Below are 23,860 nucleotides of genomic sequence, written 5' to 3' on the forward strand. Positions count from 1 at the left end.
TGGTGTTCTGTCATACATTTAGTTGCATCATACCTACACCAGCTTAATGCAATTTGTAACTACTTGATTCATGTAATTGATGATTATAAATAAATAAAAGTTGATTGATTGAAGCAAGCGTGGTGACTAACGCTCAATCCTTCTCTGTGTGAGAGTTTGCCTGTGCCCAGGGCCAGCAGTGGGACGATACAAATGCTGATCATCATGATTTATTGGTATCAATTTACGTCTCTTATCACACTCATCTTCATACATGAACATCCAACACCCTCACTTAGCCACATACCTGTTTACGTCGTTCTCTATTCATAGCCAGCGTGGTATGCTCGCAGTAGAAGCAAGCTCCTCACATACCAATTTACGTCTCTTATCATACCATCTTCATACATCCAAGACCCTCACTAACCTACATACTTATTCACGAATCTTATACCATCTTCATACACCCAAGACCCTCACTTAGCTACGTACCTGTTTACGTCGTTCCCTATTCATAGCCAGCGTGGTATGCTCGCAGTAGAAGTCTGGCAGCAGCTGCTCACTGGCGCCCGTCTGGGCTGAGCGCACGCCGCGAACCGCTCGCATGTCTGTGGTCGCGTTCGCATTCTTTATTGGGTTTAGAAGTATGTTTGTGGCCTGGGAAGGTAATAAGATCAAATTAAGATTAAAAATTTAGTAATTTTTCAGATTAGGCCCAAGGTTTTTTTAAAAACAACCATTTATCATGATCATCATTCTGAGATAAGAGAGCACAAGGATGATAAACCGTTTATCATGAATTTTCACGTTCAATTAGTTGTAATTAATTAGTAAGGAATTGTTTTAAGAAAAAACGCATTTCTATATTGCCTGTGAAATTGGCCTTAGACAGATAAGTTTTTTTTGTGGTAAAATTCAACCTGAGTGTGCCATGGCCCACTGTGCAGTACAATTGTTTCTTTTGGCCGACACAATTAAGCAAACAGATATTGTTCTTTTTGTTCGCGAAATGCGAAACAAAAGTGACGTCCTTTGACCAAGAAATGTGTGCCAAACATTCAAGACCCAAAATGGAATTTTGGGTTCTGTGTCAATTATAAGATATTAACCAATAGATAGCAATAGACTGATGTCACCAATCATCACTACTCTTTTGTTTAAACAAAACACTCACTACACAAACAAGGAACCAAAACAAACAACATATTAGATCATACTACAGCTACTAATCACCTCTGCTAATTGTGCCGGCACGGCTGCCGTGAGCCGCAGGTAGCAATCGGCTGCGGTCTTCAGCTGTGCCAGTCTCTCTTCCTCGAGAGACTCCAGCATACCAGCACCCTTTACGACGCTCGTCTCCCATTCCAATCTGCAAAGAAGACGACATTGGAATTATAGACTTTGAGTTCAAGGAAAACTCAAAAAAAAAGATTTTAAAAACCAAATAACACGCTTTTAGCACAAACTAATGTTTTTGGATTTATTGGATTTGTAATCGTTTCTTAGCTAGTCATGTATTGTGATCAGAACTCAGAACTCGTGCAAAATTTCATCCTAATCACTCCAAGATCTATAAGATTTTCTTACATACATAGTTACAAGAGAAGCTAATAAAAGCGTGTTAAAATCTGTTGAAAATTTCAAGTGTCCCAAGTTTCAAGTTCCCCAAATCTCAATTATACATCACGTTTAAGATCAACAAAAAATTGAAGCAGCATAAAACAATTTGATCTTTTGACTTCCTAGCGCTAAAGCATTATTACTTGTTTACCTAGCTCGTTCCGCATGCACGCACACATTGTAATATTCCACTTCAGTTTTCTTGACGGCATCTTCCGTCTTCCTCTTCTTCACCTGAAGCTTAGCTGCGTCCTTCTCACTCGTCGCGTTGGGCAGTCGCTCCGCCCGCGCGGCACTCAGGATCGAATGCGCATGAGGTATGTGACCAACACTCGAACTTCGCGAAAGTCGGCTGCAAAGAAAATGGGAGCTAGTAACATATCCCCAACTCCCTAAAACACGTACACAGCACAGAAACTCGCCAGGCCATTCGCAATCGCAAAACGAAGGATCCTTCTAATGACTTGACCGATGTAATGTCCCTTTAAACTACTATTTCAAATAAAACACAGGCCATTAACATCGTCAAGTGTATCGCAATAGGCAGACCTCATGTCCAGCGTGGCGTCCTGTAACTTTTCGTTCTCTCGAGCCGCGGTGTGAGAGTGTTTCTTTGACTTCGCCTCCGCAGTTCTCCAGTCACTCAGAGATCGCGTGGTCTTGTCAACGTTGCCTTCGATCTGAAATTGTTTTAACATCAGTGATTAAAGATTCTTCAAGATGGTCTGGTTTTTTATCCGTCTCGCCAGTATTGGGTAACTGTAACTCACCTTCTTCCGAAGCTTCAGCTGATTGTCGATTACATGTTTCATTGGCTTCACTAGTTCGTCAGACAAAGCGCTTGAGTAATTTCTGAAATAGATCAATTTGCAGCGTTACTAATGCTATCATGTTAGTGAAATAAGCGGTTGTTTAATCTAATGCTTAGTGACTAGTTACCTGTGTATTTCTGCCCGTTTCTCCATCTCGAGCGCGACATGTTTCCAGGCCTCTGCGCAGGAGCCGACGCTCTCCTTGCAGGCTTTGGTCAGCTTCGTGCCAAGCTTGGCCAAGCATTTTGAGTAGTATATCTCTGCTTCAATTCTACAAAGAACAAATCATACAAAGTTAATGGTATCTGCAGTTTCACAATCTGTGACGGAAGCGAACGTTCGTAGGAAATAATCGCAGTGGCGTAACGATTTGTTTTTACGCTCGTCTTTGTGGTTGTGTAAAAGCAGTGATAATGCATTCTCGGCCAATGGGAGGATTTCAATTTTTAGAGCGCGCGTTATTTATGGCGGGCGTCTTGGCCCACTTGGCGGAACCTCGCGACGAGCTATTTTTAATTTTGTGGCCATTGCCGTGCCCTTACTTTCGTATGCAACAATATTTAACGACGTGCTCGATATCTGTGTATCGCGGGGAAAGCTATGCATGTGAACAATGTAATTTCAATTATACAGCATGACGAGAAGTTTCGGATTGTCCCTGCGCCTGCGTTGTCTCGAATAACGCAGGATTGCTCGAGCGATTTGTTCGTAAACAATAAGGTATTGTTTTATAGCGATGTCTGGAAAGTTAACGTTACGAAGAAAGGCCGATAAGATAGGTAATCTGGTGCGTGCACGACTTGCGCTCAGGCAGCCGACGGGCGACCGAATCATGCGCGACCATTTACCAGTTATTAAAAAAGTTATAAAACAGTTATGAAGATTGTTACGGTGCTTGCACGTTATTATAGGCTTTCTTATCGTGATGGATTACTTGTTTATTTTGTGGCTGAAGGTTGAAACAACGTAGTGAGTACATTGTAACTCCCGGTCTGGGAGTATGACATCATGAAATTCCAATAGACTATAAACAAACAATGGTAGGTGTAAATACCTCTCTTGTAATATGGATGAGAGTTCTTTGCTGAAGTCGCTTCCTTGCTTCACATAGCGACGGAGCTCATCGAAACCGTTTTGGGCCTGAAATGGAAAACACACTAACATTAGTTAATTATCACCATACCCAGGCTATATTTTATTGTAATAGCTCGTCCGATATAGACTTTCATAGGACCAGTAAAAAAGATTCCACCTGTCTCGAAGGAACTATTTCTCGCACCAGAATAAAAAGTACCTAGCCTATACGTCCTGTCGCAGGCTCTAGAATATCTGGGCTCATATTTAAATCTATTCGGTGCTATCATTGCAAGTAAGTAAGCACTGAATAAATAGAAAAACCTCGTATTAAGAAACGTAAATGACATTTTTGCACAAGAACATTGCTTCTAAACAGACAGTTCTTTAAGATAAAAGTTTAAAAGACGATAAAGATATTCTCCCATTTGGCAACACAGCCATATCTTCATATCAGACGTTTATGTCGTAAGCTAGAACTTTGTTCTTCAAGTTCTACAACAGAGCACGTCACGGTGACACCACAATTCTGAGAGACAAGTAAGTACGTACTAGTAATTGTATTTCTTTTGTCACAATTACAGTTTTTATACTACTTGTAATATGAGAATAATAAAAGATTGTGTGAACCGTCTAGGATAGATTACCAATTTAGTAGTCTTGTAATGACTTTATGCAGTACTATTATCTGGGCCGAAGAATCTACTCCCCACACGAGGATAAAAAGTAGCCGAACTGGAATCTGTCTTTAATACAGTCAAGATTAATGCTCAATCCTTCTCCGTGTGAGAAGAGGCCTGTGCCCAGCGGTGTGACGACAAAGAGGCTGTAACGAAGACCCAGTCGCACCATTTAACTATGATCATCTGCCTAGCCTTTTTGTCAACTGCTTAAATTCTAATCGGAGGCAGCTCAAATCATAACCAGCCGTACCTACACTCCCCACCCATTGGTCAATCGGCGATTTGACAACTGAAAATGGTTCGGTTATCGTTATATAGTTAAATAGTGCAACTCACCATAAAATTTCATCCCCAATTAGCAAAGTATTGTAGCATTGTCTAAATACAATAGCGAGTGGTAACAAGGAGGTAACAAATTATCCTTTATTACGTTGTCATGGCAACCCATCAACGTAGATCATACGTAGATGCTGTTTTCTTAGAGCAAAGAGCATCATGTTATTTTTTCTATAGATCTGCGACGTAACAATGTGTTTTGTGCTTGTTTTTTCCCATAATTATACAGATGTATAAGATGTTATGTGGAGTAGATACGCGGATTTCAGATGGAAAGTACAAATAAGATAGCCGTTTAACTAAGGTAGGCAAAAAGTAATTTGGTTAATCTTAATAAAATAAATTTCGAATCTAAATTGACGATCATGTTTGATAAAAGTATCGGGAATGTAAAACAATTTGTAAAAGGTTAAAACATTTTTTTTAAGTTTAGGTACTTGATTTTTGATAATGTTTTTAACAGCATAAACTTCGCTTAACACTTTTAGATAGTTTGATATGAAACCAAGCAAAAACAAAAGAACGGGACACAAACAAACTCATCACACACATCGCTGCTTCAATTCAAAAGTACCACAAATAAAAAAAATACAAAAGTATTTTTATCGCAAAAATGCAATCGTAAGTCTGTAAATGAGCTCCTCTGTAAAAAAGTGTAATTTTTATATATGGTAGTTTTGAATTGAAGCAGCGACATAGTAAGAAAAAGCCATTTAAAATCAAACACAGATCTAAAATGACCCAACGGTTGTCAGTGTCCCCAATGACGATTCTATGAAAGTTAGATGACAGAGTTCACATGGAGTAAGGAACGATGAGCGGAGATGCAGGTAGGTCAGGTGGCTAGTTCTAGGTCAAATTCGTACCATTCGTGCATGACCTAAACGATGAGTTATGTATGAGTGAACTAATGTTCGGGTTCTTTGAGACATCTGTCAACGATTTTTGGTATTACAAAAACTCATCATCATCTTCCGAGCCTTTTTCCCAACTATGTTGGGGTCGGCTTCCAGTCTAACCGGATGCGGCTGATACCAGTGTTTTTATTGCGGTATGACAAAAAATAATTGGGTTCAAATATTAGGGTGAAAACAGTAACGTTCCTAAAGTTCGGCCATTCAGAGAATGCGTTCCTGACACGTCGCGATTGAACTGACGACGTAACTTTGCAATGGCGTTGCAGTTACGATAAAAATATTTTTGCTGGTTGTTTACCGTTTTAACAATTGAGGAGCATTAAAACAACATTATTATATCAATAATCAATGAATGTTATAATTTCGTCAGTTCAATCGCGACGTGTCAGGAACGCATTCTCTGAATGGCCGAACTATAGTCTAGTGCATCCGCATACTGGCGCGCTGCTTTCTTAGCGATTTTTCGTCATGGCACCTCTGCTAGTGATTTTATTCTCCATGTGCGCAGATAATAATGTTGACTTCCATTGAGACCGAGATCTTCGGTTAGCTAGCCAAGTAAAAAGTGATACATCGGCGACAACACTAGCAATTAACTTTGCCGTCATCACGACATTCATTGTATGTACAGTCGCCATCAATGACAGTCGCGGATAATAATGGTTTTACCACTTTCGTACCTTATGTACATATTATATTTGCGAGAAACTTACTGGATGCTTAAGGATATTGATATTGGATAAAGATTTTTTGTACCCTAAAGGCTCCGAAACTAAAGTACCAATTTGCTAGCTAGACTATCATGGATACACAATATAGGAGACGAAATACAGTGCGTAACCTATAGGGTACGGGAGTAAGTTCCCCTCGGAACCGGGTAAAACCTCTTGAAAGCAGCTAGTTAAAGATAAATCTATAAGTTTATTTAGGACTTTTTTATGTTGAACATATATTTTTTGCAACCGATTACATTACACGACTCAAATGCGAAGTGGCAAATAGCACAACTATTAATGTCCGCGACTGTACCTACACGTGTTTTTCTTCCTTCCAGCTGTTACACAAACCACAACAAATTAAACGATTACCAATTCTATTTCCTAAGTCATAAGGTAGAGATTTCAATGGCACGGTTCTAAGATGTCGTGAGTTAGACTGATAATGATAGCTACAAGTCATTATTACTATAGAATATAACTAAGTATATTGAAATTAATACCTTAACATGTACTAGGAGTTAATTACTGACTTCCTAAGGATTCTTTTGTATGTATAAATCTACAAACTTGTGAATTTTATCAATTTTGTTTTTATCTTATCAATTTCTCTGGGGTCTGTATAAACGTGTCATCTCCCGAGCCTTTTCCCAACTATGTTGGGGTCGGCTTCCAGTCTAACCGGATGCAGTTGAGTACCAGTGTTTTACAAGGAGCGACTGCCTGTCTGATCTCTTCAACTCAGTTACCCGGGCAAGACTTTTGCCAGACTTACTGGCTTCTGACTAACCGTAACGACTGAAAAAGATGATCAATGAAAGATTGACCTACAGTTTATCGTGCTCTCCAATATACGAAGAATCTGTATATTAACGTGTAAAGAATTTAATAGATACTAGATATATTCTAGCTTATGTCTTATATGTCTATTATATACTATTGTAGCTTTACCACAGGAGTTCGTCAAAGAATCACAGACATCGTAACTTTCTGAATTCCGACAGTTTCTTCGTTGTGATTTTAGATGAATACTACTTTTCAACCGACTTCAAAAAAAAGGAGGAGGTTCTCAATTCGGCTGTATTTTTTTTTTTTATGTTTGTTACTCGATTTCTCAATGACGGCTGGACCGATTTCAAAAATTATTTTTTTATTTGAAAGGGTATGCTTGTCATTTGGTCCCATCGTCATCAGATCAGGATCTGATGGTGGAAACCCTGAGAAATCGAGGGCATCTCTTGAAAATTGTAGGCAAGCATGGGGTAAAAACTTTACATTTATGTGTATATCTGATGAGACTACAATACTATGGAGGTTTAGGGAAGATCCGATGATGGAGAGGACAGAGGATCGAGGGAACTCCTAAACGGCACATCTTAACTTTCTCGTGTTTGGGCTTATATTATTCATATTGACGAGACCTTTGCAACAGTGAAGGTTTGGAGTTGACCTGATGATGGAGACCAGAGAAGGTCGAGGGAACTCGACAACCGATTATGTAAACTACCTCGTGTTTGGGCTTGTATTATTCGTATTGATGAGAACTTTCCAGTTATGCGGATAGTGACAACTATTCTTATCACTAAAAAGCTAAAAATAAAAAACTTTTTACAAAAAAATAAAACCGACTTCCAAAAACACTAAAAAGCCAAAAAAATAATAATTTTAGGTGCATCGGCCTAGAAGTCGGTGGCAAAATTTACTTAAGGACATCCGTTAGATACCGACTTCTAGGCCGATGCACCTAAAATTATTATTTTTTGGCTTTTTAGTGTTTTTGGAAGTCTGTTTTATTTTTTTTGTAAAAAGTTTTTTATTCTTCCTTTACATTACAAAACAAATAATGAAACCCATATGTGGCTAGTTTATCTGAAATGGCAAAAGTTTCCATAGATGTTCTATTGTGTTTTATATCCTTTAGGAAGGAAAATGTTGTTTTTCGGATGGCACGTTAACTGTAGGTCCCGGCTGTCGTTGAACTTGGCAGTCGTTACGGGTAGTCAGAAGCCAGTAAGTCTGACACCAGTCTAACCAAGGGGTATTGGGTTGCCCGGGTAACCGGGTTGAGGGGGTCAGATAGGGCAGTCGCTCCTTGTAAACCACTGTTACTCAGCTACATCCGGCTAGACTGGAAGCCGACCCCAATATAGTTGAGAAAAGAGCTCGGAGGATGATGAGGAAGGAAAATATTTTTCCGCTGTAGCCCTTACAACATTAACTGTTTGTTATCTACAACATAAAATTTGTAGTAACCAATAACCAGTAGGAAGGAAGTTCGGAATAATTAGGACTATCAGCTAAATCGGGTTGTTTAGAACAATTAGTAGCGTGCGTTAATTAATATGAACTTCAGTTTACAATGTCTAGGTTAGCGGCCAGTTCCTGGTCTCTTGAAATAGATCGATTTATTCACTAATATTGAGCCATAAGGCTGATATTAGGAAAAAGCAGTATAACAATATACGTTACTTAAATGGGTTGAGGGGGTCAGATAGGGCAGACGCTCCTTGTAAAGCACTGGTACTCAGCTACATCCGGTTAGACTGGAAGCAGACCTCAACATACATAGTTGGGAAAAAGGCTCGGGAGGATGATGTATATACCTTACTTAAATTAGTTGTTGACTAAGAATTATTTATTTTTAAATATCAGGATTTAAAAGAAAGAAAGTGAAGGAAAGTGTGCATAAGGTGCTAAAGTATTTTCCTTTCCCCAATATGAAATACTGAATATTACTTGGTAATTCAGGATTTCCTAAAGTAAGATATAATACGGACAAGTAGACTGTTAATAAATATTTGAGCATGTTACCTCAAAATCAAAGATTTTTTTCTCACACTCATTAAGTATTTAATGATAATGGATACATAATTAATTTATTCAGTTTGTTTGTCTAACTTTCATTGAGACATGATTTGGTTTTGAAAATACATATTTTAATAATTGATGTGTCCTTTCTTTATGTATTTTTGATTAAGATAATATATTTTTTTCTGCTTAAAGAGAAGGAAGTACAGAGGTCGAAGATTTTGTTCTGTGGGATTTTTCGCGTGAGTTACCGAGGCCCTGGTACAAAAAGAGCTTAAGAAGTAACATAGTGGGTTTTATTCAATAAGAGTCAGAGACTCCATCAAGCTGCACCAACAGCGGGAGGAGTCATTTTATGATTTCCCGTAAAAAAGGGGGCGTCGAAATTGCATAGCCCAGTACACGAAAATAAATATTACAATATATAAAGCATGTATATATTTACGAGTGATTTCTTGCGGCTTGGTGTGTAAATAATGATGATTTGCCAACACATTACCGACGTGTATTTCCTTCAATTAAATCCTGCTTTCGCGGAAAGATAACGAGGTGATGCATTGCAGTTGCGTTCCGTTTTCCGCAGCTGTCGTACTTTTGAAAAGGATTTATTTGACTAGCCTGTGTAGCGAAAAAATAATACGGAGTTAGGCAGTATTTTTATAGCATTTTCTGCGGTATTAGTACGTAAAGGAAATGTTAATAATTATACGAGTGGAACCGCCAGTTGTAATTAAAGAGAGTTGAAACAGCCATCTTTCTAAGCTTAACTTGCGCTACGTGAGAAGTATTAAAACATTACTGTTACTTAACCACCGAAGCTATATAAGTGAAAATATTATGCTTATTTATTCATCGTCCGCCTCCACACATTACTACCAGAATTTCTATCAGCTGTCGTAATGAAAAGTTTACACCGTCGAGCCATCGTTCACAAACAAATCGTTCCTTTATGAACAAGTCACGCGCCTCAGTGGTTTACATCAATGAATTAAATTATACCTACACATACATTACTAAACGCACAATAACTTTCTTTGCAGTGCTTTCACTACGATCAAAAACATACCCTAACTATTCCACATAAGGTTCATTTTAGTTTAGCGTGTGGTGGTATCGATTTCAATATGGCTGGTGCGCCTGATTTGAATGTGGAACTGCGCACACGCTTCCGCTAGCCCCGGGAAGTGCGCGCATTATAAAATGGAAACGGACCGAACCCGAATTAGGTGAATTATGGTCACTAAACTATGTTTATTGTTATAGATATAAATTGGAGGGATGTCACTGGGCTCTGTTTTACTATGAACCATTTTAGACGAGCCTGTTGCTGTATAAATACTACAGGTCATTAACCTATATTTTAAAGTGCTGAACCTAAACTAAACAAACTTAAAGAAGGGAGTGGACTCAAGAAGGACTAAACTATTAAAACAACACGATAAACGAACTATGCTTACTTTCCGAAAAAAGAAAACATAAAAAAGTCCTACGTTTGTGTTTACGGTACAATATTTTAGTCGCTCTATCAAAATGCAATAAATACTCAGCAATCCATGGTGGTACTTACACTTTCACATAGTTTTTCTGATAATCAAGTAAAAAACTTCACTCTTTCTATTACCCCAATTACCTAGAGTGATTTCACTTTCATCAAGTCAGAGTCGAACTGTGGTCAAAGACATTCAACTGTAATAATCATGGAGTTTGGTAACTCATTTATTTTGTCTATGGTCATGGATAAAAAGGCGGCAAACGGACTGTCAAATTGTTTACTGTTTAACGGTACTGGTTGAAGTCTTTTATTTTCGTTAATTATTGATTAAGTTTTAGTTAATTATAGTTAGATATTTAGATTTTGCAAATTAATCTGTTTTTGATAAGAATGAGTATATCTATGAAGATTGGAGCTGGCTGATCAAGGTCGAAAGGAGTGGAAAAGCTTTCTGTGAGTTCCTGAAGGAAGATAAGTAACAGGATTTCATAATTATCATCATGTAAGTACATGAATGAAAATCAACGTTCTAAGGTTCTAAATATACAAAATTCCTGTCCAAAAACAACTAATCTATATTCTTGCCCCAATTGCTTTACAATTATGAGTATGTAGTATGTGTTAAAAGTCGTACCGTTACTTTAAGACTGCAAACTTTTAGTCGACCGACGGTTAAAGGATATTCAGATTCTAACCAAAGTACCGAATGAATCGGTCTGATACCGGCTCGCTAGTACCTATCTTTGTCCATCTTCATACTGATTTATCAGCCCTAACAAACTATCGGCCGACTAAAAGTATGCAGTGTGCTCTTAAGTACCTATATAGTCAATAGCAATTTGGGCAAACTGCAATCGGTTGCCATAGCAACCCGTGAAGCATGCAGTTGTTACGTACATACAGACAATGATTGCACGCCGTTACGAGCACGCTATTACAGAAATTACGTATTACATACATTTGGACATGTCTTCAATTTGGTTTGTTTATTTTTCTGTAGTCATCAACTGAAGTTTTTTTTGTTTTATGCAGTGAATTGAATTGATAATTGAATGGCAGTTCTGTTTTTTTTTGTTGGTTCCTCAACATTTGCGGTCTAAAGACGCTACTTATAATAAGTCATTTAATATTATTATAGCTAGAATAATGTAGTGTGCCAATAGTGCACATTTTATTCCGTAATAAAAGACAGGTTTTATTCTCGATCTAACAGTCAAAGGTTGCAAAGGATTTTTACAAACTTTATTTTTAACATAGGTAAACACCTACATTTGAAACAATAAAGCGCCAAACCACAGTTAGCCATGTTTAAATATGACCTAATTAAAATTAGGTAATGACGTATATAACTTTAATAGTTTACGTCAATACTTTGTTCACCTATACGTTATTTTTCCTCAGGTTTTCCGGGATGACGAACAAAACACACTTTACATAGCGTGAAGATGCCATAGTTTTCACTTTCTGTCAAAGTTCTCATGCTCCAGATATTATCTTAAGTAAACGTGACATTGACCTTTAATTATTGACCTCTGAGGTCAAGTCAAGTGTTTACCTCTTGATCGAATCGTGTCGATGTTTGTTTAACGACTTTTTATGCACGTAAGTTTATTGGCAAACGTAGGTTCATATATAACAACAATACTTAATTTACGGCCGATCAAAACAATGTCCGTCTTACCACAAAAACTTTTAAACGTCAGTTTATGCCTTGTCTAAAAAAATGTCAAATTATGACGTTGACATATGGTTCATTTTGCAGCCAAAATTTTATTAGACAAGTGTAAAACAGGGTTTAAAGTTTTTGTAGTAAGGCCATGTATGTCTGTTGCTTTAAACTCACAAGATATATTTTGATATTACTTGTATTATATGGGGTGTAGGTACGGGGCTAATGTCAAAATTCTATCTAAATTAGCAAAACAATAGATAGATAGGTTATTAAAACCGCCGTAGTTAGTCAAACTGCCAATCCGGAGTTCGGACCTATGCATCATCGTGGTATAATTTTATTTTTTTTCCTGTTTCTGTGTCATCAAAAAGCTGTTTATAAGTCAGTGAATGAATCAAAGTTTTTTTATATGTTTATATAAGTGTGTAAGTCATAGATTTGAATCGTTTAAGAGCGAAAGTACCTCAATTGCATGTCAGGCAACACATTTTGTGAGAAGGCAGACGAAATTAGTGATGAATGGATTGCGCGAAGAATCATTTGAATGACTAGGGTATGAACAATAATTATCACTGCTCAAGAAAGAGCTATTTCTGGGACCCCTAGATCTTACCTAGCAAAATTATTAGCACGAAACTTAGCAAAAAAGTAACTCAGTATGTATTTTTCAAAATATTGCCCATTTTTGCACTTTGCCATTGCCCATTTTATTCCTGGTGCGGGAAGAAGTCACGTTAGAATACAAATAAAACCGAGGGCGGAACTAATAAATACATACTAATAAAGCTATAAAGCTTGTTTGTTTGTTTGAACGCGCTAATCTCAGGAACTACTAATTCGATTTGAAAAAACCGACTTCCCAAAACACTAAAAAGCAAAAAAAAAACTATTTTTAGGTGCATCGTCGGCCTAGAAGTCGGTGTCTAATGGATGTTACTAAGTTAATTTTGCCACCGACTTCTAGGCCGACGATGCACCTAAAAATAGTTTTTTTTTTTGCTTTTTAGTGTTTTGGGAAGTCGGTTTAATTTTTTTGTAAAAAAGTTTTTTATTTAAAGCTTTTCAGTGATACGAATAGTTGTCACTATCCATACAAGTGAGAAGTTCTCATCAGTACAAAGAATATAAGTCCAAATACGAGGTATTTTACATATTCAGTTGTCGAGTTCCCTCGACTTACTTTCTCTGGTCTCCATCATCAGATCAGCTCCAAACCTTCACTGTTGCAAAGGTCTTGTCAATACAAATAATTTAAGCCCAAACACGAGGTAGTTTACATATTCAGTTGTCGAGTTCCCTCGACCCTCTCTGGTTTCCATCATCAGATCAGCTCCAAATCTTCACAGTTGAATAGTGCTTTTAGGCGTACACCTGAGTGTCAAGTTTTTACCCTATGTATGCCTACAGCTTTCGAAGGTTGCCCTCGATTTCTCAGGGTTTCCATCATCAGATCCTGACCTGATGACTATGGGACCAACTGGCAGCTATTCCGAGTCGAACAAAAAAAGAATCACGTAAATCGGTCTATAAACCTCGGAGTAATCGATGTACATACATAGAAAAAAAAAAAAAAAAAAACATACCGGCCGAATTGATAACCTCCTCCTTTTTGGGAAGTCGGTTAAAAATGTTTCAGTGTTAGATAGCCCATTTATCGAGGAAGGCTACAGATTACTTTTTATCTGGGTTCGTGCAGAAGTTCCCACGGAATGCGGGTGAAACCGCTGGCAGAAGCTAGTAATATAAGGTAACTTACCCAATAATAATCCTTAAAGACGGTATTATTAGAAGATCGAAGGTTGATCATGTCTTCCAAAGTGTTCTGCCACCGGTCCATGCCGGCAGCTATCTTGTTGGAGACGTTCTCCCGGTTCATGGTACCCTCGGCTTCTTCGTCTTGAGGAGATGCATCACTGCTGGTGGCCTGGCTGCTAGAAGACGGTTCTTTGTCGCGGCCTATTGCACTGAACGTTCTGAAATGAGAGAAAGATGGCGGTAAGCAATTTGGATTGAAATACTTTGATTTTTTTAGAACTGTCGTTGAAAAAGGGGTTTTGTATGGATGCCTGTATGTGTCATCGCAGCTCTTAAACAAAAGCACCGATTTGGATGCTACCTAGCTGGTTTCCAGTGGTAGTTTTTGTACAAAGAAGGAACCGTGGTGACAAATTATCATTTTTAGGCTTTATAAGTCCAGGTTTCCTCACGATGTTTTTCCTTCACAATTAGTCAAATATACTTATGAAGTATTACTTTATAAAGTTACATAGGCACCTGGTTTTGCACAAAAACACTTAAGAAGCGATGTTTACCACTACCACAACAAAACAATCGATTGTTGATAAAAACACCCGTTTAATGAGCACTCAAATAATCTTAATTGACGCACATTTATGAATGAATTCTTATCAACTACTAACAATCACTTGTCTTCGGCAATTAATTAATCAAAATTTTATACGGCACTTAAATGGTTTTACTATAACTAGTAATATTCCGTCAAACGCGTCCATAGTCAGTTAGGCACTCAAGATGTGTGAGTCACTTCCTATTGTGGACGCGTAACATTCTTACTCACCGTTTCCTATAATTATGAGCATTTGTGCGAATTGAGAGAACGTATTAACGTATAGGATTTCATTGATGTTTGTTAAGTGATTTTCGATTGAAAAGCGGACGTTTGCGTATTTCAGTTCCGTTATAGACTTATAAACATTTCTGAAGTTACCGCACGAATAAAAATGTTTTGGAGCCCTGACTATTTATGAATGGTTCCTTAGTCTGTACTTGTACTAATGTTACAAAGAGGACACTCCTTTTAGAAGGATCCGAAACTGCTGAACCATTTGGAACCACTGTTGAATATGCATTTGGAAGCTACCCTAGGTACGTGAATTAGTTTCCATAGGAGGTGACACCGTGGGAAAGAGATGTAAAAATGAAAACTCTGAAGTAAAAAGAACTACTTACTATAAAGCTACTTACACATTAAGTAAGTTAAAACAATCAGAGACGCTACAATAGATAAAAATAAACAAAGCCAAAATTACGCTTCATTACTAAGACGCTACCAAAACGGTATTGTTCAATCATAACATTAGTAAGTAAATGATTATAAGTTAAGTAATAATATGACGTAAGTATAACACGCCGTGGCTTCGTGAGTCAACGGTAACTTAAGTGAATTAAACAAAATCGAGTTTTCTAGTGATTACTGCAATTTAAGCAATATGATAAAGGTGCAATCGACTGATCGAGTCTTGATGCCATTCATGAAAATTATATACCTAGGTATGATAACGAATGTTTTCTACAGTTGACAGCTGGCTAAATAAAACAGGCTGAGATATAATATTTGGGAACAAATATAATGACCACCATAAAATGCTTTGATACCCTTAGTTTTGCAACCAGAAAAATCTACTGAACACCAGAAAAATAAAGTCTAAAAATGTAATAGTACCAGCTATTTTAGTCACGACTTCACTTTAAATTGTATTCGACCACCAAATTTAGTAAATGATCACCAACTCTTGACGACCAAATTAATGTATTATTTTTGCCTAAATAAGTCACTGTGATTGCCATAAAATGTAGGCTTATTATCAAATAAAGTATTATGATGCCATATTAAGTTATGTGTCCGGCTTGCAATGCATGCGTGAGTGTCAGTATGACGAGTGACAGGGGAAAATGGAAGAAAATGACATATTGCGCCGACCCCAAGTAAAATTGGGAACAGGGCAGGAGAAAGAAGAAGAAGAATGTGTTTCTCAATACACTCCCTCGAAAACACACTCTTATCGCACTGTTTAGAGGCATGCAATAGACAATTTTCCACCCTAGTGCAGGAAAAGGGTCCCCATAATGTAATTACATTTATTGTATCAGGCCGAACTTATTTTTTTGGAGTCAGTTTACTTAAACAGGATAGCAAGATGTAAAAACTTTGATTATCATTTTATATTAAAACGCTGGTATAATTTTGATGATCATTCACTACTTTTGGTGATCATTTACTACTTTTGGGATAACAATGATTTATTTGGACTCATTTTGCTTAAATAGGATAGCAGAATGTAAAAACTTTGGTTATCATTTTACTTTAAAATGGTGGTTTAATTTTGGTGATCATTTACTATTTTTGGCTTGCGCATGATTTATTTTGGAGTAATTTCACTTAAATGGGATAGCAAAGTGTTAAAACTTTGGTTATCATTTTACATTAAAATGCGAGTTTCATTTTGGTGATCATTTACTATTTTTGTCTGCTATTTGTTACTATTTCTGGTGATCAGTTAAACATAAGCCATAATATTTTATCGCTCGTCATTCATTTTGAAAAAATATTTTAATTTTGGGATGTAGTCTTTACCTGTACATTATAGATCTACATACTAGTTAGTATTTTGATTTTGACATAATTTTTGTAATAAGCTGTGTTGTCTAGCCATCCAATGTCGTCTAGTCACCCTCTGCAGCTATTGACAGCTAAAGATTTTTAATTTATTAAATAATTCTGAGAGGTGAACAGCATTTTTTTGAATATAAATTACAACGTATGGCTTGTTATATTAAAACTATTTATAAGCAGTTTAGTATATTATAATTACCTAAGTTGCATGCGCAAAATGCAAATTAATACTTTATTAACACTAATATTTTCAAATGCAGATTTAACAGATACCAAAATTTTCTACACCAAAGAAAGTAGGTATAATTAATGATTAAAATAGCGCAAAAATTAAATGTTTATGCAAGTTATTCATGCGTAATATATACTAATGATCGTGGACTCGCTGACAATTTTTCTTTCTCAGATATTTTATACACTTTCGCTGTACCGCGGATGATGAGAATCAACACTGAGTTATGTCTTACACGCTAATTTAAACTCTAAATTAATAAGCGTAAAGGTTATATTTGTGCAAATACATAAGCTATAAAAATAGGATTCGTACCAAAGTGCACTACGCGTGTGGTGTTAATTTTAGTTTCGTATATTTTTTAAAACAGATTTTATTCAAGAATCGATATTAAATCGTTAATATTCATGAAAAGTGATATTTGCTGGATAAAGAAACAAAACAAAAGTGCAACCAAATTGATTAAATTTTTATTAAAGCTATGGGCACATTAAATATTCAGACGGATGATTAAGTAGAGAAGCTCCCATTCTCTAAAACTAAATACTGATCACAGTAATCACTCTTTATTCGATTAAATCGCTCGCATACACTCAATTATGTATTCAATCGAGTATATAACCAACTCGATTAAACACTTAATCGATATGAAAATGATTATGTCTTACAATATGTAATGCAATTTACAAAAAAAACATCGATATAAAAAATCGGTAAAAAAAACTTTTAAGTTAAACGGTTTTATATCTTATGTGCACTGAAAAATAAAAAATAAAAAAACAGTTACTTACCTATAAACCTACGTAGGTGGTCCCGGTCATATTAGACTAAAATAAAAACGTGGGGCCCATTCCGTAACTATTGTTGTAATACTTTCTTCTAGCTAGAGGTATAATAGGTGTGGATTGCATCGACTTACTATAATCATAACTGGAGATTTTGACAATCAATAAATCAGCCGTAGCGGCTTCGCCAGCGAACGCCGAGCTCACGATCTACCAAAAGTATAAAGATATGCTTTGCCATAGGTAGGATTTCAGAGGGCCCCACGTTTTTATTTTAGTCTAATATGACCGCGACCACCTACGTAGGTTTATAGGTAAGTAACTGTTTTTTTATTTTTTATTTTTCAGTGCACATAAGATATAAAACCGTTTAACTTAAAAGTTTTTTTACCGATTTTTAACCGACTTCCCAAAAAGGAGGAGGTTCTCAATTCGTCGGGATCTTTTTTTTTTTATTTTTTTTTATTTTTATTTTTTATGTATGTTCACCGATTACTCAGAGACGCCTCGACCGATTTGCAAGATTTTTTTTTTTGTTTGATAGGGTTTACCTCCCAGGTGGTCCCATAGTCACCAGGTCAGGATCTGATGATGGAAACCCTGAGAAATCGAGGGCAACTTTCGAAAATCGTAGGCATACGTAGGTAAAAACTTGACACTAAGGCGCATGTCTGATAACACTATGCAATGGTGAAGGCTTGGAGCTGACCTGATGATGAAGACCAGAGAAGGTCGAGGGAACTTGAACAATGAATGTGTAAAACACTACCTCGTGTTTGGGCTTATTTTGTTCGTATTGACGAGACCTTTGCAACAGTGAAGGTTTGAAGCTGACCTGATGATGGAGACCAGCGAAGGTCGAGGGAACTCGACAATTGAATATGTAAACTACCTCGTGCTTGGGCTTATATTGTTCGTATTGATGAGAACTTTCCACTGCGGATATGACATGCGGATAGTGACAACTATGCTTGTCACTGAAAAGCTAAAAATAAAAAACTTTTTACAAAAAAATAAAACCGACTCCCAAAAACACTGAAAAGCAAAAAAAAACTATTCTTAGGTGCATCGGCCTAGAAGTCGGTGGCGTTATAAACTTAGTTACATCCATTAGACACCGACTTCTAGGCCGATGCACCTAAGAATAGTTTTTTTTTGCTTTTCAGTGTTTTTGGGAGTCGGTTTTATTTTTTTGTAAAAAGTTTTTTTTATTATCTAGTTTTTAGTATTTAATGAAAATGCCTACCGAATATTCTTCATTCTATACATGGGTCAGCAGCGGTGAGGGAGTGCTAGACTCTTACTGACTAAAAACCGTTGTTTTTCGTCGTAGGCCTTTTATGTACCACGACCACGGTAACTCTTTAGGACAATCCCGCAGCCCAGGCAGGCCTTGGCCCTGTTGGGCCCCGTTGGGGTTGCTGACAGTATTCTACTTGAGTAGCCCTTTCATTTGATACCCATATTGAGGGGGTTGTGGAAAAATATGTAATCCGCCATTTTGTACCGGCGGCCATCTTGGATTTACAATGTTATTGATATTACTATATTGTATTGTCATCGGAATTAAAGGTGTGTACCAAATTTCAGATCAATCTGACAACAGGAAGGCACTGAAATTTTAATTTCTAAATTTGACCCAAGAATGAATAAATAATAAATAAAATAAAACAAACGGGGTGAGCTAAATAAAACCGTTTAATAAAAAACGTGCTATCATGATGTCCCATACTCATACTCGATTACTGGTGGACTCACTAGGTATCGTTCGAATAACTCGAATACTACGTAAGCAATAGAAACAGGTTGAAGTACTCGATTTCGTAACGTCCAGACACACGACCTCTTAATGATAAATAATAGCACTTAGCACAGATGTTCAGATGATCATCTATACAACACTCTAACATTTATGGACCTGTGAAGGTCGGACACCATTATCTTTGTTATAATTCGTATAATCATAAAACATAATCGATTATTTTAATTATAGACTCCGATTTTGGAGCGATTTCATCTGGCGAGAAGATAAAATGTACCAGTACCTTTATTTTTATACTCTTGACATTAGTAACGCAATAGAATAATGAAATATCAATTTATCTAAAATTATACTGCAGCCCGGAAATAAATCTTGCAGTTATTACTTTTGATAATGACAATGGATTAAAATATTTTAATACAGTTGGCATTAAAATTCAATATCAGATTTTAACGGGCAAAAACTTTGTGATATAAAAACTAGTTAGAATTGTATCTTTTCAGCCAAGCCTTTATTTTCCTGTTAAGGTATTCGAGTAAAAACATAAAGTTAGTTAAGTATGAAAGTTACCATGACCCTAATTATAGTAGCGAAACTGATAGACAATTGTTATGACTTCGAGTAAACAGTTTTTAGTGATGGGAGTCTATCGATAGTCAGTTTAACGATAGGTTAGTTCCTAAATCTCCAGCTGGATTCTAGTGCATGCATTTAGGCAAAGCAATCTCAGCTAAATTATCCAATTTATATTCGTAACGAGGTATTTATCTTTTTAATGTAATCGTAACTTAATGCTTCGGTATGAATCGCTATACACTATCTATAAGTTTGTTGTGTGTAATGTAACCGTTGAGTTATCGTCTTGTAACAACTTTTTTGTTTAGCAAACAAAACAAAACGTAGCGAAATGATTTGTAAAGATTTGACCTTCTTCCTACGTGTGTTTGTTTCGTAATATGTTGTGTTTACCTACTTGCATCTTCCCATGAGGTTTCGTAATAAAATATAATTTTACGGTTTGCCAAGCATCTAAGATTTATTGTATTTTGAAGGTGATGGTATAATTACCTTAAAACAGATTTGCGAAAATAATTTCGAATCGATTAAATCATCTTCACGTTGCACTCAATTTTGCATTAATGTCGACATCAATATCGATAGAACACTAATTTTATTGCGTTTCCCTCATCCCTAGAGACAAAAGATTTCACATTTTTTCAAAGCAATTTTTCACAATTTTGAACGATAGACGCTACGATTTGGAAACAATGACGTGTATTCAGCCTTTCCAGTGAATGCACACTTTGTGTCCTGGCTTTTCATTTGGTACGGAAGCTACTATTATGCTGTGAAGGTGATAGGTTACGGAGCCAGTTCATTTGGAACGGTGGCACCGTTTGTGGTGTTGCATCTGACTTCTAAATGATGCAGTTAAAAGGCAGATTCGAATGCCGTTTTCTATCATAGAGATGTAGTAAATTCACATCTTATGACTTGATTTTTTCCAGATTCTACAGGACAAAAGGATAAATGGAAAGTATATTCGTTTCTTGTTTGTAATTCAAGATATTTGTTCTAACGTATATGTTTATAAGTATTAATGGTGTTGTGATAAAGGCCTTGAAAGGGCATGTCTTGAAGCGACAACTCTGTATGTATACATATTATGTATTTTTGTGTCAGGATTATCTATTAAGTCTTATTGTAAATCATTTAGCAGAAATAAAATTATATCTATGCCTAATTAACTGAACTAATAACTATAGCATAAACTCTGCCAAAATTTTGTAGGTCAACTCTAACCTTGGTTCTCATTACAAAACTAACTTGACTTTCAGGAAACTGCAGTAGGTACACATTACAAATTCCTCATTACCTTCTCCGATTCCTTAGTTACCACACTTTAGCCTACAGCGAAGAGTTGCTATTGCTCATATATTTCGCAGCAGGCCGTTACATAACTGCCGCGACCGTTGGCAACACTACGTCACTGCCCACTATTAACCATTTGAACTTAGGGTTGCCAACGACAAAAAATGCCAATGATTAATGGTATGACGATAAACTTTTTGCTTCTTTTTTATTTGTCTATTAATATTTATAATTATAATGATGCTGTATTAAATGTTTTACGTTCATTGATAATCATGTTTCTAAGTAATGTTTTACAGATTACGTTTAACAATGATTTTGTTGTTGCAATATAATGATTGCACTCAAATGCCGTAGTGAATTGGTAATGAAAAGTAATTTGTTGGTTAATTATTTTTTAGCTTTAAGCATTGTATTTTTGCTGACTTATGACTTATGTTAGTTGGTGCCTAGAGGCTAAATGTCAGACTGGAGCCAATGTTACAGCATTTTTATATTCAAAACAATAGCCAGGTATTCATACTAACGACATTACCATAGTAAGTTTAAGATCTTTTATTACGTAAATATGTACTTGAATATTGTTTTCATTTTGTTTGCTTAAGTTGGAACTACGGGCCCTATTTGAAAAATTATTTCAGTGTTAGCTAGCCCATGTATCAAGGTTGGCTATTGACTATTCTGTGTCCATACACACGATGTAGTCACACAGGAAAAGATTGAAACCGCAGGCAAAAGCTAGTACTCAATAATCTGGAATCACAAAGTACCTACTTAATGTGCGCGTCAGCCCTAAGCCGGTACCTATATCATCGAATCATTCTATTTGACTTTCATCACAACTCTGTGATATTTAAAACCTGTATTTGGTTTGAATAAGCATAATATCGTATGTCCATACCCTGAAACGATGCTAAATATATTTAGCAGGTGCCGGCTCTTAAACTTATTGGCTGTCATAATGTCACCCAGGGCTTTATTTAGGAATATCAGGTCTCCTAAATGACATTGCAGTAACGATCCATTTTATAGATAGGAACAATTTTGAATCATACATATGATTACAAAACCAATGTTTTTGACATGCTTGTGTTTCAAAAATGACATGTCAAGTTGATACGAATTATTATGAAAATGTAAATAAGTAACACTAGAAACGATGATTTCGACTTTTGGAAATAGGTAGATAAGTATGGGTAAACAAAATTAACATTATGCTACTGAGTAATTGGTGGGTCCCGTCCGGCTGTCATTTGAACATCCTCGGAATTCATCACGGATAGTCAGAAGCCATCAAGTCTTATCAAGAGGTATCGGGTTGCCCAGGTGACTGAGTTGAGGAGACAGTTATGGAGTCGTTCAGTGATACTCTGGTGCAGAGTTAGAAAAATGGTATTTCCTTTTATCTTATGATATAATTAATTTACGAAAATATGCTAAATACTACTAATTATACTACTAATTATGCTACTAATTATGAGAACGAAAAACTACGTCATCTAATTCGTTATGCGGTGTTATTTTGTGGTCAAAAATATACTTACTTTCACTAAAAGCGAGCATCTTAATTAAAAGTAAAATGATACTGTTTGTATTAAGATATAAATAAACTAGGTCATCGAAAATAAAAGACTAACGTTTATTATGACGTTTCTAACTTAATTTGATATTGAAATTGGATACGGTTCAAAATAACAAACCATCCAGCTTTATAATATACCTACCAAAGTATATGAAAAATATTATTGACTGATACATTTTTAGTCATGCTTTTTTGTATCAGGCCTTTTTTGAGATGTCAAATCTTCGAATGACCTATCTAACTGCGGGGAAGTGTAAGGAAGAGTCAGACTTACTGACCCACCATGCTCCCACTGGAGCCCTTTGTGTACCAAGGCCGCGGCATCTTTTTCGAACCAGCCCGCACCCTGTGGGCTTAATTTCAAAATCACCAAGATAATACCTAATCCAAGTAAAACAATATACGCAATGCACCATAATATCCAATCAAAGCCAAAATTATAATCCCTTCTACTGCACCACGGTTGTGAAAAAGCATCCTTCTACGGGATGAATTTAGTATCTAAATATCCATTAAGTTAGGTGTTAAGCGTTTACCTTAACAAACCGTTGGATACTTCGGCGAAATGGATTGCCTAGGAGCCTAGGAGTTAGCCGAGACTCCGTAGGCGAATGTAGGCAGACAACTAGTTACTGGTAATGCAATGCAATTGCTTTGTTACAACACATCTTTAGGTACTAATATTATCTGTGTAAGGTTCTGTTTTTGCTTATTCAGTTTTGAGTACTTTTCAGTTTCCAGACCACGGGACTATAGAATCCTGGAATTTTGGGAGGCGAACGCCGGGCCGAAGTCAACTTTAATGAAATGGTGACACACTCTCGCTCTTATTATTATAATCATCTCCGAGAGTTCGACTACAGAACTCATAGGGAAGGATTTCTGAATTCCAATAAACATAGGTAAATTGTTAAGGTTCCCCACGGTTGCATCCTCGTCCCGAGGGAACCAATTCCCGCTACCGAATAAAAAGTATTTCTATGTCCTAACTCAGGTTCTGAACCTACGGTGCACCTTTTAAGTACCTGTCATTTAAATTGGGCCAGTAGTTTTGGCTTCAAAGCTGAACATACAGACAGACAGTTCAGTTCAAATGTAGGGCAC

General features: G+C 36.6%; 1 protein-coding gene across 4 annotated transcripts in view; it reads right to left on the reverse strand.

The window, feature by feature from the left end:
* Positions 1 to 23,860, reverse strand: part of LOC124644993 (nostrin) — a 75,454-nt gene that overhangs the window by 7,170 nt on the left and 44,424 nt on the right. For 2 of the 4 annotated variants that reach the window (XM_047184710.1, XM_047184709.1), the window contains exons 2-9: positions 13,866 to 14,082; positions 3,466 to 3,551; positions 2,539 to 2,682; positions 2,370 to 2,451; positions 2,149 to 2,279; positions 1,751 to 1,951; positions 1,213 to 1,348; positions 472 to 636 (exon numbers count right to left, since the gene is read on the reverse strand). In XM_047184710.1, coding sequence (XP_047040666.1) covers positions 472 to 636; positions 1,213 to 1,348; positions 1,751 to 1,951; positions 2,149 to 2,279; positions 2,370 to 2,451; positions 2,539 to 2,682; positions 3,466 to 3,551; positions 13,866 to 13,985 — 1,065 coding nt within the window. In that variant the 5' untranslated portion in view covers positions 13,986 to 14,082. Of the gene's footprint in view, positions 1 to 471; positions 637 to 1,212; positions 1,349 to 1,750; positions 1,952 to 2,148; positions 2,280 to 2,369; positions 2,452 to 2,538; positions 2,683 to 3,465; positions 3,552 to 13,865; positions 14,083 to 14,383; positions 14,627 to 14,687; positions 14,708 to 23,860 lie in introns of those variants that run through there. The other 2 variants (XM_047184712.1, XM_047184711.1) reach the window with 2 other exon arrangements.

Source organism: Helicoverpa zea, chromosome 31 (assembly GCF_022581195.2).
Source record: "Helicoverpa zea isolate HzStark_Cry1AcR chromosome 31, ilHelZeax1.1, whole genome shotgun sequence".
NCBI lineage: Eukaryota > Metazoa > Arthropoda > Insecta > Lepidoptera > Noctuidae > Helicoverpa > Helicoverpa zea.